At 35.9% G+C, this 19,209-nt stretch overlaps 1 protein-coding gene across 1 annotated transcript in view; it reads right to left on the minus strand.

The window, feature by feature from the left end:
- LOC123546575 (kinesin-like protein KIF11-B) overlaps positions 1-19,209 on the minus strand; it is a 51,140-nt gene that overhangs the window by 1,929 nt on the left and 30,002 nt on the right. Inside the window, exons 11-22 of the mRNA XM_053550900.1 lie at positions 14,120-14,207; positions 9,182-9,391; positions 7,697-7,904; positions 7,084-7,256; positions 6,435-6,560; positions 5,768-5,935; positions 5,083-5,160; positions 4,580-4,741; positions 3,647-3,826; positions 3,110-3,332; positions 1,185-1,336; positions 105-230 (exon numbers count right to left, since the gene is read on the minus strand). Of these exons, the coding sequence (XP_053406875.1) occupies positions 105-230; positions 1,185-1,336; positions 3,110-3,332; positions 3,647-3,826; positions 4,580-4,741; positions 5,083-5,160; positions 5,768-5,935; positions 6,435-6,560; positions 7,084-7,256; positions 7,697-7,904; positions 9,182-9,391; positions 14,120-14,207 (1,894 nt within the window). The remainder of the gene's footprint in view (positions 1-104; positions 231-1,184; positions 1,337-3,109; positions 3,333-3,646; positions 3,827-4,579; positions 4,742-5,082; positions 5,161-5,767; positions 5,936-6,434; positions 6,561-7,083; positions 7,257-7,696; positions 7,905-9,181; positions 9,392-14,119; positions 14,208-19,209) is intronic.

Raw genomic sequence — 19,209 nt, forward strand, 5'->3', positions numbered from 1 at the left:
TTATTCCCAACACTGAAGTAAGACAGATATAGCAAATGTATAGTAAAATCAAATGATTCCAAGAAGATATTAACTTTTTATCAATGGTTTGACTATTCACATACCTTGCTAGCAGCACTGACACTGGACAATCCAGACACACCCGAGGTTGATGATTTCACGCTGCCAGGATCACTTTTATTATCAGCAATCTGACCGTCATCCTCCGCTGCTTCTACAACTACCTGCACCTACAATAACCATAGCATGTTGTTATTTACAATCTCAGCAGGGGGCAGATAGATACAGTATCTTACAGTGGTTTAAGAAACTTTAGTCTAGTTTGGCAAAACCATTGTGCCAATATACCCCAGCACATTCAGGACTTAAGTTTGACTCAAATCTATTTAGTTATAAATAGAATAGAAGTGCACCACAAAGAACATGAAATCCTAGGTAAAAGGAGGGCATAAGACATTACATATTTTTGACAGCATTATGGATCTTGTGTCATATGGTGAAATAAATTTTATAGCTAGTTGTGGAACAACCATTTTAAGTTTGAATCAAATCCATTTAGTAACAAAAGAGATACAGTGAAAAAGCATCAAATAAAACTGATATTCAAAGTAAAAAGGAGGTGGGTGGGTAGGTGGGGGGGGGGGGGGGGAGAGGGATTATTCATAAAATATTGGTGAAAGAGTTATGATCTTTGTGCCATATGATGTGGGTGATGGTGATGAATAACTATTCTAAGTTTGAAACAAATCCATAAAGTAATTACAGATAAAGAGAACATGCACCAAAACTATAACCAAGGTGTGGACGCCGACGCAGAGTTGAGTAGGGCAGCTCTGCAAACTTCGTGTAGTCGAGCTAAAAAGGTACATGACAATCAATAGCAATTTGCATGTGTTATCCTAACCCGGCATAAGTACACCATATTAGCAAAATCATGAAAATTGTGCACCCAGGTTGTCAGAAGGTATATATATTTTCAATAAATCTCTTTAACTTCACATGTGAATAAAATGTGAGAATTCACTATTTAGACAGAGTTTTATTTTAAACTCACTGTTCCATTTGGATATCCCTGTAATTGGATATCTACTGGTATCAAACTTGAAACTGAAGGACCTATTCAACTGATACATAATACAAAATGACAGATGAAAAGAAGTATCCTGCCAATATGTGTGCCTTACCTGACATTGTGAGTCCTGTTCAAGATCAGAGTCTATTTCTTCCTCAATGTTGATCATGTTGTCTACGCGGAACCTATCCAACAACGTGCCATGGTCACTTGTTCTCTTCAAGTTACGTTGGATATGGAACTCACGACGCTGTGGTGTTGCACCTGTCACAAGTAACAGTAAACCAATTCATTAAACATTTATAAAAACATACATTTAACACATATTCCCGATGGACCAAAGCTAGTGATGGGACATCGGTTGGAAAACTCCAACCGATTATCGGTTGGAATCGGTTAGCAAACCGATGCGATGTATCGGAAAAATAATCGGTTGAATGTAATTTATTTTCATACTTGTTTATTCAGATAGTCATGTCTTTAAAGTGACTGTTTTTCTTAAAATTCATATGCTCTTTTGAAAAATAAAGAACTACCATTAAACAAATGTGTTAATTAAAGCTGGTTCATGGTAAACAGAAACTTGTTTAGTAATGCCTAATTAGTTGCAGACTGGGAAACAACAATAAATTGCAATCTGGTGTACATGTATCATAGACTCATAGCTGTCATTTGTGACAGTTGACTGGTATACCTGTACCTGTAACATATCTAGCATACAGCAAGGAAGTACAGTCTTTCTCTGGCTGACAAAAATAGTGATTGTAGAAAAACATTAAATGAATTCAGTTATTTTTCGGTAATATTAATATTTTCATACAGTGGTTACCATAGCCTGACACTACTGAGTAGCACCATGTTCCAACTACTTGTTGCTATGGCATATAACAATGTCATGAAGCTTGGTAAAAAATGATCAGATAAAAATCAGAGTTTAATCTGTTTCCATATGTACACTGGTCAGCGGAATTTTGGCAGAACAAAATCATGACAACTCGATGACAACTGCAACTGCATAAAAACACTAAAGTTCTTTCCATTGAAATTACGTCATGGACACGGAAATTTGACGGCATTAGTGTCCAGTTTCAACAGATAAATTCCCTCGGGCATACCGTTGTAAAATACGAAAATTTATCAAAGTTTCGCTCATTTTTTTGGCCCCACTTTTATTGACGCTATGGACGCCACCATGTTAACAGCTGATCCTAACTGTAAGATGTTAAATCCATTTTCATTGGATAACTGAAACGCAATACTAACGTTTCAGTGTCGGCATACTTCTGTTTTATCCGTTATGCATGCAGGTAGTCCATATTTCGGATATTTCTAAGGTAAACATAAATTCTCACGCACCGTATTTTCCTTCGGAAACCTTCGTTCATACCCGTGTAGATTCGTACCCGCTATCGACTCTGAGAAAACATAATCGATTATCGGAATCGGTTGGACTTTTCTAGCCGTCAATCGATTATATCCGCTAATCGGCCCATCACTAACCAAAGCACATACTATTCTGCTGAGTTTATAAATCCTTGATTGCACAACAATTTGTAACAGGAAAGAAATAACTGTAAAACTTATATAAGCCCCATATTTAATCTTCATTGTGCTGCAAGCTGTATTATAGACATTTTTCATAATAAGACAACAGAGGTCATCTTCAATGAATCTGGTGGCTTTCTTAGTTTCTATTGATAACAAAGTCAGGGTAAAAATGTAAATGTTTACAATTTTGTGACACTGTTGACAGTGGATTTGGAATATGGACACTAGGTATGAAAATGAATATCGTGCACCATCATGTTTTGACAAATTCTTGTGAGAAGTTTCAAACTAATCCAGGTATGGGTAATAAACACAGCATAGGTAAGAAAGTGCAATTTTTTAAAAACAATTTGACATGTCTGATTTGGACAATATTTAGCTCACCTAGAAAACTTTTGTGACTGGTTTCTGTGCTGGGAAAGATGTAGCTGTAAAGAGTGTCATAGAAACAGGGTATTCGCAAAAGTAAATATGTGTATAATAATTTACCTGTGGGTACACATTCACTCATCTCTTCCTTAATATAACGTCTCATTTCTTGTTTATGCTCCTCTAGTTTAGACCGCTGGCTCTCTACATAACTTGTAGTTAGAGCAAGTTGTTCTTCTGCAGAGTTTTTCTCAACTTCTATTTCTTTGTCTACTGAAGCATTTTGTTTGTCTATAGTATCCACCAGTCGATCACACTGTGTCTGACAGGTGGACTGTAAACTCTGAAACAGGAAGAAAGCAGCTTAAGTTTATGCATAAGTTCTGCTTTAATCTATAATATACTGTAAATTTAGCTGCCCACATTTAGGAGGACTGTTAAATGTATACCTAAAAATGTACTTTAGACAGGTAATGTAAACTAAAAGTTGGAAGGTTATATCTGAAATGGAAAGAATGTCTTGCCAAACTTCTGAAGAAAAGCCTCAACCATAGTGTCCGCAGTGAACATACAAGACTTGTGTTTCATTTTTGTTATAATTTGGCCAAAATTTACTTAACATTTTTATTTAGTAAAAAGGGCAAATATGTAACTTACATCAGTATGTTTGTAATGTGTATTTAGCTCTGTGTTAATGTCTGTGACTTGTTGAGTACAGGCTGTTGTGGTACACTCATGGTACTGTGTTGTTATATCTGTAGCCTCATTGTTACAATTGCTTATTGACTTTTTCATCTCAGTACATTCTTTCTGAACATTTTGAGATGATTTCTTAATCTGGAAAACAAGTTCTTCTGTTAATAATATATACACAGAGACAAACTTACATATACTGAAAAGATACAACACTGTACCAAACAAATGAAAACATTACAGACGTTTTGTCTGTTCACTTTTCAATTAAACTAACATAGTCATTGACTTTCTAGCTTTTGATGATGGAAGAAGACACAAGGTACCCTTCTACTATTTCAGGAAAGGGCAAGCAACTGTGTAGAACTAACCACCAAACTCCTACAAATCGGCTGGATGTATTCCTTGCAAGAAAGTAGTGAGGTTTCGAAGTCAGGAACCTTAAAAACTCGGCCAAACTTTCAAATGTTGTTACCAGTAATAATTCATACAAGCATAAACTAGTATGCAAATAAATTCTTAACTAAAGTGACTCATGCAATAAAAGCAATATAAAATCTTCATCTTTCTCAAGACTTGTACTTTTATTTTGACAGAAGAGGTCCAAGTTAACCAATACTTAGTAAAAACTTAACAAGCTCACACACAGGATGATATAAAGTAACCTTTTTTCTAAATGAGGTAACATGTAAAAATTGGTAAAACATATTCTGTTCAGTTTGAATCCAACTATATAAGCAAAAGGTTGAACTGTCTAAAGTATTTCTTCACTATTTTGGCTATGCTGTAATAAAGGCTTCAATTGAAAGTATCAGTCAAAAGTTTAAAGCAAAGAAACTTTTTAAAAGGTTCTGACCTCAAAACACAGAGTACCACCAGACAACATTTGTGACTTACATTCTGAATTTGTTCTTGTGAATATCTGCATTGTTTTTCTTGGATGCTGAAAAATTCCTCCAGACTTGACTGGTTCTCTATATCTATATGTTTCCTCTTTTCACCAGTTTTGGTGCATGTGGTTTTAACCTTGGTCTTCAAGTCTTCTGTCTCTGACATTGCCTGTAATTTGGGGAGAACAAAAAAGCTGTTTTACCCATTTTTTTTCAACATTGGCAACAAAATCAGCTGTATTCACAATGTTTAGTGGAGTTAAAAAGTGTATTGATGTGTTTTACTGAATATTGTAGTACACTGTAATCACAGCTGAGCTGTTTTCACAAGGAAACCAGTTTTAATTCAGGTAAATGAAACTAAGAGAAAGTACTGTTTTAAACGTTTCTGGGTAATTTTCCTTAATATATAAAACTAAATATTCCCGGACTACAGACAAAAACACAACATAAAAAATCCAGAAAATTAAAATCACAAACATCTACCAATGTCTGGCCATATCAACTTACAATTTTTTCTATTTCTGAGACTACATTGTGATTTTCTTCCTCCATCTGAGCAAGTCTGGCTTTGATTTTGTCTATTTCCTATAAATATAAGAATAAAATAAGAGTGCATAATTAGTGCCTTATAATATCCAGAATATTCTTTTTTAAACTTTTGCGACAGTACTTCGGAGATATAAGCTATTAAATTATGTGTTTTGCTTTTATTATAGAATAGTAAGAATTTATTGTTTGTTACTTTTCTAGAGTTTAGTTTTCTGTTGATCTACATTTTATCACTTAATACCAACTGTATCAAATAATTGAATGTGGAAGATACATGTAAATACTAGATACTTGTTTGTTTCAGTGCAAAATTAAATCATCTTTCATGAGTGAACATCAGATGCAATATTTTCACGAGATAGCCAAGAGTGAAAAAGTAAGATAATGGTGTTCATGAGCGAAAGATTTTTTGATCTTACACATAAAACAACTTTTCTTTTTATTTTATGCTTTGACTAAATTAACCCGTTTTATGGTTTCTTACCAGTGAAAAATATGTTTGATATTTTTCAGTGAAAATATCAGATATTTTTCACTCAAATATTTTATAATCAAATAACACACTTTTACAATGATCTTTTTTAAAAACCTTTTTCTTCTTCACTAAACTGTAATTTGAAAACCAAAATATTTCAAAGGATACCTGTTTTCTTGAATTATATTCATCCTTCAGAGAAGTGACCTGATTCTGTAGTTTTTCAATGCTTTCTGTCTGCTCAGCTGTGTGTGTTTCATACATGTCCCCTAACTCCTGCAGACTGCTCGAACACTGGCTTGACTGTGTCTTTAAAATTTCAACTTGTTCTTTGCCCTGGTCAGGTATTACATTAAATGGTTGTAAACAGTGAAAACAAAGAGGTGGGAGGTTGTTTGATAGATAAGGTATCAGTAATTCATTCACGTCAATGGTTGAACTGTGCTAGCATCATGTTCATATTACTTTTTTTATGATTAACACTATATGCTAACACATTTTCCCCTCAGCGCAGGGCAGATATGTGCTCTTCCTATTAATAGTTGAACAAGATTTTAAAACACTCATTTCTATACATATTCATAACCCTCTACAGTTTCTCAAGTGCAAGACAGGTTAAACCATTGAAACTCATACAATTACATATACAATACATCATTCCCTATAGAGGTTGAGAAACCAGACGTTTCAGTAAAACTCAATTTGATAAGGCTGCCTAGATGAACCAAGCTTTAACTATAAAACAGTTCTTACTGTCATGAAAAGTACCAATGTTACTACTGAACTATGGTTTTTAACCCCATCTACAACTATCTATAACAAGTGTGTACTATACCTGTGTTTCTAACAATTGGTTAACTTCATCTAGTGAGGTGCTTATACTTCCCATCTCCTCCAATAAACTGGTAAATCCAGATTCCACTAAATTTCTGATCTCTTCTATCTTGTTTACTGTTTTATCCTACGTAAATATCAAATGTCAAACAATTTTGGTCACTTTTTCCTTGTAAACTGATAACTATGAAATTCTTACTGGACTAATTAAATCATTCTTCAGTAAAAAAGAGATGAGATAGTGAACTATATCAGAAGTGTCAGAGATTTAAATTAAGAAAACCGCCATTTTAACAAAATTGATGAAACTACTAAAGGCTATTTTTTCCCGTTAAAAACCATGTACTGTAAAATCATTGAATTTCGTGGGCATGAAATTTCGTGGTGTTGGTCAAAACGACAATTTTGAGGGGATATGAATTCGTGGATTTCAACTTTTGAACATAAAATGAATGGGAATTTTTCTGTTTTTTTTTTTTTTTTTTTGATTAAATTTCGTGGATTGACTCAACCATGAAAATTAGTCCCCCATGAATATTATTGATTTCACAGTATATTTTTACCTGTCTATTGTCTGTATTGTCTTAATTTGACCTAACACAGCAAATTTATTAACCTTTAGAGTGCAATTGATCAAGATTGTTGGTTACCTTGAAGGAGGTTGCTGCACTACTGATCCCATTGACCCAGGATGTCTGTTGCTGTGTCCACTGTTTATGATGCTGTGATAACTCATCTAGTTGCTGCTTTAAGCACGACTGAAAATCTCTCATGTGAGTTGTTGTTGTGTCTGTAAACTCTTTGTTTCTCTGTACTTTGCAGGCTGAAAATTTTTCTCTCTAATTTTAGGTGATGTCATGTCAACAAGGAAAAACCTTACAAATATGCAGTCCAAATGCAAGCAATCAAATATACCTTTCCTTATTAATTTAAGTCAAGCAACAGTATTTGAAGAACATCTGCATTCCAGAAGTTTAACCCTTAGCCTGCTTGCGGCAAGTGCCTTTGTGACCAGTGCAGATTAAGATCATCCTGCACATCCGTGCAGTCTGATCAGGGTTGCACTGTTTGCTATTTAGTCAGTAAATTTTCAGTGAACACCCCTCCGAATAATAAATGGTATTGCCCAAATTGAATGATGGACCAGTCCATTTGAGAAACTTAGCAGGCTAAAGGTTAATGTTAAAGATTTACTTTACCCTGTACAAGAATGTCAAATATTTCTGCATGCATGTAATTAAAGAAACAATTTGTAGGACATACTTATATGTGTGGTGTAAGTTTGATGACTGTCCTGCTGTTGTTTTAGATAGCTTTCTCCATCTTGCTCCATCTGTCCTAAACCCGTGTTGAAACATTCCTCGTAAGACTCTACTGTCCTTTTGTTATGCTGTTCTACTGTCTTCATACGATCTAATTTTTCATGAAGTCCCACAACATCTGAGGTTGACTCATCTACTGTATGCAACAACTGGAAAATCACAAGATCACTCAATGATATTAAACTCGACTCCGACTTTCTTATTTTTTCTGCATACAAATGAAAGAAATAAACTTGAATCTAAAGTTATAAGTAACTCTGTCAAACAGATTATTATAAACCTTGAAATTCAAACCAGGCAGAACATTAAAATTTGGCAAACAGTCTTCATTAGCCTAACAAAAGGTTGTCAATGCAGAAGAATATGCAGATGAATATGTAAACAAAACTAGCTGTGGTTAAGATCTTGTTTAAATGCTTGCAGAAGACCAGTTTTATGTGGCAGTAAAAATAGTATGAAAATTAAGTGTCACAAATGGATTAATTGAACTTATAAAATCATAATACATAACTAGATCATATCTGAAAAGAAGGAATGGAAAGCTAACAGGGAAAAATGACCATAAGAGGTTACCTATATGTAAATCCAAGTTAAATAGCACTTCCTCCCAATGTGTTCTATCAGTGTATGAAGTTTGAAGAAAATCCCTCCAGTACTTTTGGAGTTAAGCTCCGGACAATTTTTTGAAGAAAATATGATAAAGGGGAATAACTTAAAAAATAGGCAAGGTAGAGTTATTTTTCTTGCACACTGCACTTCCTCCCAATGTGTCCTATAAGTGTATGAAGTTTGAAGAAAATCCCTCCAGTCCTTTTGGAGTTACGCTCCGGACAAGAAAATATGATTAAGGGGAATAACTCAAAAAATAGGCAGGGTAGAGTTATTGTTCTTGCACAATGCACTTCCTCCCAATGTGTTCTATCAGTGTATGAAGTTTGAAGAAAATCCCTCCAGTACTTTTGGAGTTATGCTCCGGACAAACATCTTTGCGGACACACGGACGGAGAGCATTTCCAATATCCCCCTTCGCCTTTGGCAGGGGGGGATAAAAAAAGCTAATGAACAGACTCCAATACCCTGCATTTGAAAAAAATAACTGTGGAAAACATGTCTTTGACACTAATGTTGACAGATTTGAGGTGAGCCAGTGTTATGATTTTCTGCTACACATGTACTGCTAGGTTTAATATCATTTCAACAGTATTTTATTTAAACCCTGGCAGACAGAAAAGTGTTTCCAGATTTCAGAAGTGTTTACCTATTTCTGCAATCATCTGAAAATGTCTGCAAGGTCCATATTTTTGCATGTCTCTTGTCAGCAAACTGGACAAATGAACTTGGAAGGGTCCTCAGCAACTACAATCATGTGTCTGTTATTATATTTGTAATATCTATATTGCTTGACAAGTTACTATGATACACTCACAGATGTTGCATTTTCATAGAGTTGTGTTTCATTCTTTTGGTGCTCCGAGACAAGGAACTTCTGTTCGTTTCTATCTTGTTCTGTGTGTCTGAGTGTGACTTTTGTTTCTCGAAGGTTTGTCTTTGTTTTCACCAGTTTGTCTGTGGTTACTGCCAGTCGCTCTGTCTTCACTTGTAACTCTTGCTGGGTTTCACTGAATAAATCCTGAACCTGAAACAGGAAATGCATATAACAAAATAACATCTGGTATATAAAAAAAAACAAGTTGCCCTGTTGGTTAACAATATATTAGTAGGTCTAAGCTCTCTTCCATCATGCACAACTGTAAAATGATTTCCAAACTATGCATAAAAGCTTTAGTTTTCATTACTGCAAGAACCATTTATAGACATAACTTTCCATCTCTGCTTGCTATTCGATTCACATTTTGGAAATGCTTTCTATGGATTTCTCTTTTGATGTAAGACAATGCCATTGATATCATCAGTGCTCCAGCTAGGATTAAAAAAGGGCAGGGTGCTGGCACTGAAAAGGGCACTTCTGGGGTGGTGGTCGGTCTGGGACCGTGCTCCTCCGGGAAAAAAATATAACTGGTCCATGCATACAGTGCATTTTAACATACTTTAGGCATGGAATTTGGCATAATGTAAGCATGTTTTTTGGCACACTTTAGGTATGGTCTTTTAATAGGCTATGTCTGTCATCTGTAATGCACCTATTTATTAACTAAAAATTCTGCTGTTTGTATTTTACTTGGCATTGATTTTCAACTTGTAACATTTCTTTGTAATTGCATACTGAATAACAATATTTATGTGTTTAGGCCTATTTTGTTACAATTTCAGTATACATCTTCTCCATGTAGGCTACTTGATATTTATAAATTTATACGTGCAACATATTATATACAGAAAATAAAGTTTAAACTTCCACTTAAATAAATGAAATCAGGCAAAGTTTTTAACTTAAAACAGTCTAAAAGCAAGTTTAGCACTTGTAAAAGACATACCGGGTATCCAAAATTTTTATCCGGATATGGTTACACTTTTTTCTAAAAGTCGTCGAATGTCCAGTTTAAACAATATTTTTGAAAAATTATTATGATGCAAAGACAGTTTAACAGCATTTTACAGTATCTGACACTAAAGTGGACCCTGTCATTACATCTTAGTAAACTAATTTCAAAGAAATCTTCATGAAAAATCGGCAATTTCACAAAGCAGATGACAACCTACTTTCGATTTCAAAAACTTGTAAAACGATAAAATCAAAACATTTTCCTATTTAAATTTGATTGTGATCGATTTTTATTAATTAGATTTAAATGTCTGTTGTCTGGACTTAAGTTTCAGTTGTGTATAAAGGGGTATTTACGACTATACTGTATTACCGAAAACGAAAGTACACTTTGACAGGTGGCGCGAAATGATAATAATTTCAGACTGGTTTGCAAACTGTTTTAACACTAAGGTTCAGTGATTTTAATGCTAGTGGAGCAGTCTAAAATATCACTGTTTGCCTCGGGCACGATTTACAGCAGGTAATTGTTAATTGTTTGCTAATTATGTCAATGCCCCCTGGCGTGTATCACTCGATAACAAGAGTGCCAGAATGTCACAATATACGCCCGTCACAGCAAATTTCTTTACTCTAGCACCTGTATTTGCAAATGGAATTTTGATTTTGTGGTTGTTTAGTAATCATTGTAAGTCATTTGTTTTTCTAAGTCCACAAAAAAACTCCTTACCAGGTAGAGATACCTTAAAATACACCTAAAATTTGAAAGTAACATCCATGTTGTACCACAGAAAAGTGGTCTTGTTTTTTCCCTACGGTCAATTATAAAAAAGTTACAATATAAGTTATTTATAGTAACAACTAAGGGAAGATAATCTTAAAAAAAAAAAAAAAAAAAAAAAAATCCCAAAAAAAATTGTAAGTCCACACAAAAATCTTTACCAGGTAGAGATTAGTCAAAATACACCTCATAATTGGATGTAGCATGCATGTTGTACTACAGAAAAGTGGTCTCGATTTTTCCCTACGACTAGTAATTAAAAAGTTACAATATAAGCTATTTATAGTAACAACAAAGGGAAGTAATTCTAAAGAAGGGAATTGCGCATGACACTTCGTCTCATGATGGTGTATAATTGTGCCAAGTTACATCAAAATCCCTCCATGCATGAAGAAGAAATGCTTCGGACAAAGTCATTATTGTATCTGACCTTTGGCCTCTAAGTGTGACCTTGACCTTAGACCTAGGGACCTGGTTCTTGCGCATGACACTCCGCCTTGTGGGGGTGAACATTTGTGCAAAGTTATATCAAAATCCCTCTATGCATGAAGAAGAAATGCTCCGGACAAGGTTTTCATTCTTGTATCCTTTGACCTCTAAGTGTGACCTTGACCTTAGACCTAGGGACCTGGTTCTTGCGCATGACACTCCGCCTCATGGTGATGAACATTTGTGCCAAGTTATATCAAAATCCCTCCATGCATGAAGAAGATATGCTCCGGACAAAGTTTTCTTTCTTGTATCCTTTGACCTCTAAGTGTGACCTTGACCTTAGAGCTAGGGACCTGGTTCTTGCGCATGACACTCCGTCTCATGATGATGAACAATTGTGCCAACTTTCATCAAAATCCCTCCATGCATGAAGAAGATATGCTCCGGACAAAGTCATTCTTGAATTTGACCTTTGACCTCTAAGTGTGACCTTGACCTTAGACCTAGGGACCTGGTTTTTGCGCATGACACTCCGTCTCATGATGGTGAACAACTGTGCCAAGTTTCATCAAAATCCCTTCATGCATGAAGAAGATATGCTCCGGACAAAGTTTTCTTTCTTGTATCCTTTGACCTCTAAGTGTGACCTTGACCTTAGAGCTAGGGACCTGGTTCTTGCGCATGACACTCCGTCTCATGATGATGAACAATTGTGCCAACTTTCATCAAAATCCCTCCATGCATGAAGAAGATATGCTCCGGACAAAGTCATTCTTGAATTTGACCTTTGACCTCTAAGTGTGACCTTGACCTTAGACCTAGGGACCTGGTTTTTGCGCATGACACTCCGTCTCATGATGGTGAACAACTGTGCCAAGTTTCATCAAAATCCCTTCATGCATGTAGAAGATATGCTCTGGACAAAGTCTGTGGACGCCGCCCGCCCGCCCGCCCGCCAGGGGCGTTCCCATAATACGTCCCGTTTTTCAAACGGGCGTATAAAAAGGGGGTAAAAGCAGTGTATTATAATCACTGAGGCAAAAAAGGGAAGTTTGGCTAAAAAAAAGAAATGAATGGTTGTAAAACGGGCAGGATGCCTGGCGGGGCAACAGGGCGGAACAAATTTTGGAACGGGCGATGTGCCCTGCTGTAAATAGCTAGCTGGAGCACTGTATCATACATCACTCTTAACAACACACCTTGATGGTAATAGGAACTTTTTATATTTACTAGATATCTCGATTAGTGTTATTATTACACTTTTCATGGGCTAGAATTGTACAGGAAGTAAAATATTTTTGACCACAAAATTGGCCTTTCAGAAAATATCTTAAAACTGAGCAGATCCTACTATCAACCCTAATATCTGAATTTTGAAAAACAAAGCTGCAATTTGCAAAAAAACCCTGTAATGGATTTAGCCAATCAAACAGTTGATAAAATCCAAGAATGTTTGTAGACTCCAACCACTGCCAGGGGTCAAATTTATCAATAGTTTGTACTAGCTGAAATTAGCTAGTGGCCTTTTTGATCACTAGCTAAAATGAAAAGCTACCGGCTAAAGTTAATAATATTTAATTACTCTATTTAAATGGCCAAAAAATACTGATTGATCTCTGTTAGTAGCCAGTCACAAACAAAAATGTTTTCTATTAGCTTAAAATAGCTTGTGCCATTTTTTGTTGAACAAGAAAATATCATAAACATAAATGATAACATTCCTTTCATGAAGAAAAATGTGTACCTTCAAAACAATTAAACTTAATTAAAGCTCTGAAGACATTTGCTTGTTATATTATTGACTAGCTGAAATTAGCTAGTACATTTCAAACCCACTAGCTATTTCAAAATTCCACTAGCATTTAGCTTGTATACTTGTCTAAATTTGAACCCTGCACTGCTACAGAATAGATCCTTATCATAACCAGAAAACATGTCTTGCGCAAGACCCAGACCCCTAGCTCTAAGGTCAAGGTCACTCTTAGAGGTAACAGGTTAACAGGGTCTGCTTGGTGTCTGGTCCATCACTCTGCCATTCATAAAGGGATTTTGAAATTACTTGGCATAAATAATCCCCATAATGAGACAAAGTGGCATGCGCAAGACCCTGGCCCCTAGCTCTAAGGTCAAAGTCACACTTAGAAGTCAAAGGTTAACATGGTTTGTTTCTTGTCCAGTCAATCACTCTGCTATCGATGAAGGGACTTTAAAATTACTTGGCATAAATATTTCCTATATTGCGATGATGTGTCATGCGTAAGACACAGAACCCTAGCTCCAATGTCAAGGTCACACTTAGAAGTCAAATGTTAACATAATTTGTTTCTTGTCTGGTCCATCACTCTGCCATTTAAAAGGATTTGGAAATAATCTGACACAAATGTTAACCATATTGAGGTGTGTGGCGTTTGTGACCCAGTCTCTCTGGTCAAGGTCACAAAATGATTCATACCTAAACTATTCCAGCATACTCTGTGCAGACAAATGTAGCATTCTTTGATACGCTTCGGGGGGCATTTGTCACTAGCAGTGGCAGCCAACACACACACACACACAGACGGACAGTGCGATTTTAATATGCATAAAAGAACTGGTTAAACTTATAATAGAAAATTAAGTATATAACAGTTTAAGTCCAGGTCATTAAAGTGCTGAATGCAACAGAACAATCAAAATAGAAGTTACAGATCTCTTAAAATCATTCCCACCTTTGCTAGTTCATCAGTTATGGCCTCTATGCGATCATTCAGTTCAACAATCAGATCATCCTGGGCTGTAATTTTCATCTGCATATTGCTGCAAAAGGTAAACAAGCGTACAATGTACAATGCTACATTGAAATGTAATACTGTATAAGTGGTTAAGTTAGTGAGGTGGAAATATTAGCGAATTTCGCAAATTGACAAAATTCGCTAATAATTTCTCCAGCGTAAATATCAGCCAACCAATCACAAACATGTCTCATAACACCCGTAGTAAACGAAAACTAGAATGTGTCTGTAGGACACAGGGTGTGCCCCCCACTGGTACATTTGTCACAAATAACATTTGTCACAAATAAGGGGAAATCATTCAAATGTTTGCAGTCTTAATGGGGTATAGCTTAAAAAAAAAAAAATATATGAAATGGATTTATTATTCTATACCAAATACTTTTTGAGCTATGAGCATCACAAACAAAAAATCCACTATTTTGGCTATTTCAAGGGCCATAACTCTGTAATAAACGCTAAAATTCTCAAGAAGAATGCCAAGTGTGCAAGGTCACATTATGTTCAAGACTCAAGCAAGGTTTCATGAATTTACATTAAATACTTTTTGAGTGAGGCACATAATTAGGTGAAAATGTGCATTTTTTTACTATTTCAGGGGCCATAACTCTGGAAATAGGGGGCGGACCCAGATGAACAAGGCAGTCTGAACGACAGCTAAATCCCCCGCCACTGCTATGGATAGTGAAAGGGTAAACCTTTGATTTTAGCTGTGACCTTGACCTTGAACTCCTTCAAGGAGTTTAGGAGATACAGAGCTGAAACCTTTGACCTTCAGTTGTGACCTTGACCTTGAGTTGACATGGCTGGCTCATGAGTTCTTGATGAGGTGATTATTTGACCCAAGTTTGATGAAAATCCTTCAAGGGGTTTAGGAGATAGAGTGGACACCAAATGGAAGGCTCAAACCTTCTACCCTTAATTGTGACCTTGACCTTGAGCCGGCATGACTGACTCATGGGTTCTGCACATCATTCTGATGAGGTGATCATTTGACCAAAGTTTTATAAAATTCCTTCAAGGGGTTTAAGAGATATAGAGCAGACACAAAATGGAAGACTCAAACCTTTGACCCCGAGTTGTGACCTTGACCTTGAGCTGGCATGGCTGACTCATGGGTTCTGCACATCGTCTTGATGAGGTGATCATTTCACCCAAGTTTTATAAAATTCCTTCAAGGGGTTTAGGAGATATAGAGCGGACACAAAATGGAAGGCTCAAACCTTTGACCCCGAGTTGTGACCTTGACCTTGAGCTGGCATGGCTGACTCATGGGTTCTGCACATCGTCTTGATGAGGTGATCATTTGACCCAAGTTTGATGAAAATCCTTCAAGGGGTTTAGGAGATATGGAGCGGACACGAAAGTGTTAAGGATGGAAGGATAGACGCAGACCATTCCTATAATCCTTCCGCCACGGCGGGGGATTAAAAATAGGAGGTGCGCAAGAACATATCATGATAAAGATTCATGCCAGGTTTCATCAATTTGAGCTAGGCATGTCACAAGGTGAAAATGTGCATTTTTGACTATTTCAGGGGCCATAACTCTAGAAATAGAAGGCGGACCCAGATGAAAAGCAAGAGGTGTGGAAGTTCATATCATGATTAAGACTCATGCAAGGTTTCATGAATCTATATCAAATACTTTTTGTGCTAGGCATGTCACAAGGTGAAAATGTGCATTTTTGACTATTTCAGGGGCCATAACTCTAAAAATAGGGGGCGGAGCCGAACGAAAAATAGGAGGTGCACAAGTTCATACCATGATAAAGACTCATGCAAAGTTTCATCAATTTATTTCAAATACTTCTTGAGCTAGGCGTGTCACAAGGTGAAAATGTGCATTTTTGACTATTTCAGGGGCCATAACTCTAGAAATAGGGGGCGACCCAAATGAAAAATAGAGGGTGCGCAAGTTCATATCATGATTAAGACCCATGCAAGGGTTCATGAACCTATATCAAATACTTTTTGATTTTTGACAATTTCAGGGGCCATGACTCTAAAATTAGGGGGCAGAGCCAGACGAAAAATAGAAGGTGCGCAAGTGCATATCATGATAAAGACTCATGCAAGGTTTCATTAATTTATATCAAATAATTTTTGAGCTAGGCGTGTCACAAACTCCAGACGGACGCACGGATGGAAGGACGGACGGATGCACGGACAAGAGCAAATCTATATGCCCCTACCACTCATGGTTGTTTGGTTACACTTCAAAAAGGAAAAGAGTATTATAATTTGATGTTATTTCCACTTTTTAACAGGTACAAAACTACCAAAGCTTATTACTGTAAACTGCCGTAAGCAGGAAAACAAACTGATTTTAAAAATGCATTTCACACGTTTACAAAAGGTAACCAAAGGATTTACTTCAATACATATTGTTAAGACTTTTTCAGTTTGATAATTACATGTATAATACTGCTTTCCTTAATAAACACCAGTATGTTTTTAAGTAATTATCTTTTATAAAGAAAAGACAAACCAGGGCTTTTTCTGGCCATTTTGGGAATTTTCGACTCGCGAATACTGCCATATTGGGAAATATATGTATCGGTTAAACATCCAAATTAGGAAAGTATTTCCATGAAAATCAGTCTTTTTTTTCCTTACGTATATTTCTGTGATTTCTACTGCTAATATTCATAAAAGGAAACTGCTTTATATTCAAATTCAAGCTGAAAATTCAATAAAATCTACAATACAATGGTTGCACCACTATAATTTGCAACAAAATAGGTCTTAAAAAAAAAAAATTTTTTTTTTTTTTGCTTTTATTGGGAATTTTTGAACAGCTATTGGGAAAAAATATGCATATTTGCCATTGGGATTGGGGCCGAATTTCGGCCCCGTGGGACACACTGAAAAAGCCCTGCAAACAACAATTTTAAAAATGTGTAGCACGTCTTTTGATATATGAATGTTCGCAAATAACTTACAACTACAATAATGTGTTATATTTATACCTTAAAAAATATTATTTTTACTTATGATTGATGTCAGCAAAGTGCAATTTTTATGCTAGAAAAAAAATAAAGATTTTTATGAAGTGCTATTTTTACGCAACTTGGAAGTCGGGTATTTGCTAATATTTCCGCACACCAAATGTCTGGATTTCCGAATTCGCTAACTTTTCGACTAGCGGAAATATCCACTTATACAGTACCTACTTTATCTTATTTCGGTAGTTCTGCATGTTTGAAACAAATTATGTTGTACAATTCAGAATTTTATTACAGTACATTGTATATTTTTCTAATCTGTATATTTACCTATTTTCAACCATATGGCTAAATAAAATTCATAGGTCCATGTACTTAATTTTCACAATAATTGACAAACATCATACATTGCTTTCAATTTATGTTATTAGCTTATTTATTTTACAACAAAACCTATCTACTGTCACAATTAATCTTAAGAAATGAAGTAGCACTGATTCAGTGTTGCATCTAGGATTCGGAAAATAGGGGGGAATTTCCACTCTACGCAGAAAAAATGGTGGTGGTGGTGGTTGAGGGGGGAAGAGATAGGGATTTCCAAAGAAGTATGTCTAATGCAGAAAATAACAAACCTTTTAATTAACACTGATTATCAGCAAACTATAAGCAGCATAAAACTTTTCTTTTGTTTACACGTGTTACACTAACACGCAGACGACTACCAGTAATGGTCATCACTACTTGACGGGTGGGCTGATGGTCTAGTGGTAATCCAGAGGTCCAGGGTTTGAATCCCAGTCCAGGCACTGGAAATTTCTGAGATGCTCTTGAGTGTTTCCCACCTAACTTAGAGGCCTGTACTGGTTCTTTCCAGGAAAGATGGCTTCGCGTGTATCGGTCCTATATGCCTGGCACGTTAAAGAACCAGACTGCCTATTCGCAAAGAGCTAGGCTAAGGCAGCCGGACAAGTCTGTATCTAAAAATTCTCTCTGTTCTGGGGGCTTTAACACAATCTGTCCCTCTGGTCAGATCGCTCCGTGTCTGTGCTAGTAGAGGATGAATTTCACGCCCTGTGTGGCTACATTTGCTATATGTTAGGGCTGTCATCGATAGAAACGATATCGATGTATCAACAATTTTTTTTTGTCGATCGATTATCGATTCCCATTTTCAAAAATCGATATTTTACAGGGAGAAAAAACTACCCAAATAAACACTCAGACCCTAAAAAACAACTTAAGTTCACAAAGTTGTAAATTTGGATGAATGCAAAAAAGGAGTGAAGGCAAATTAAAAATGAAAGATGTTATTAATTTTTATGTATTTCTTTTATTTCATAAATACAAATACAACACAATCAAACAGAAATATGGAAAGTCGGCAATAAAACTTAAAATAGCATTTACAGGAAGGTATATAGTATTATATGAACAAATAGGTCATTAATCTAACTTAATAATCAATATATCGATGTATCGTCGATATTTGTCTTCTGATATATCGGTATCGTCGATACGTCTAAGACCCAATCAATGACAGCCCTACTATATGTAAAGCGCCTTTGAACGTGTTTATCATAACAAGAGGACCATGATGGTCCTGAATCGCTCACCTCTTCCCACATGACCCAGTTTCGAGTAGGACGTCGTATTTTCTATTACTTGACATAGTGACCTAGTTTTTGAGCTCATGTGACCCAGTTTTGAATTTGACCTAGATATTATCAAGATGAAAATTCTGACCAATTTTCATGAAGATCCATTGAAAAATATGGTCTCTAGAGAGGTCACAAGGTTTTTCTATTATTTGACCTATTGACCTAGTTTTCAAAGGTACGTGACCCTGTTCTGAACTTTATCTAGATATCATCAAGGTGAAAATTCAGATCAATTTTCATGAAGATCCATTGAAAAATATGGCCTCTAGAGAGGTAAAAAGATTTTAATAATTTTAGACCTACTGACCTAGTTTTAGACCGCAGTTGACCCAGTTTCAAATTTGACCTAGATATCATCAAGATGAACATTCAGACCAACTTTCATACAGATCCCATGAAAAGTATGGCCTCTAGAGAGGTCA

The sequence above is a fragment of the Mercenaria mercenaria genome, chromosome 9, assembly GCF_021730395.1.
Source record: "Mercenaria mercenaria strain notata chromosome 9, MADL_Memer_1, whole genome shotgun sequence".
Lineage (NCBI taxonomy): Eukaryota > Metazoa > Mollusca > Bivalvia > Venerida > Veneridae > Mercenaria > Mercenaria mercenaria.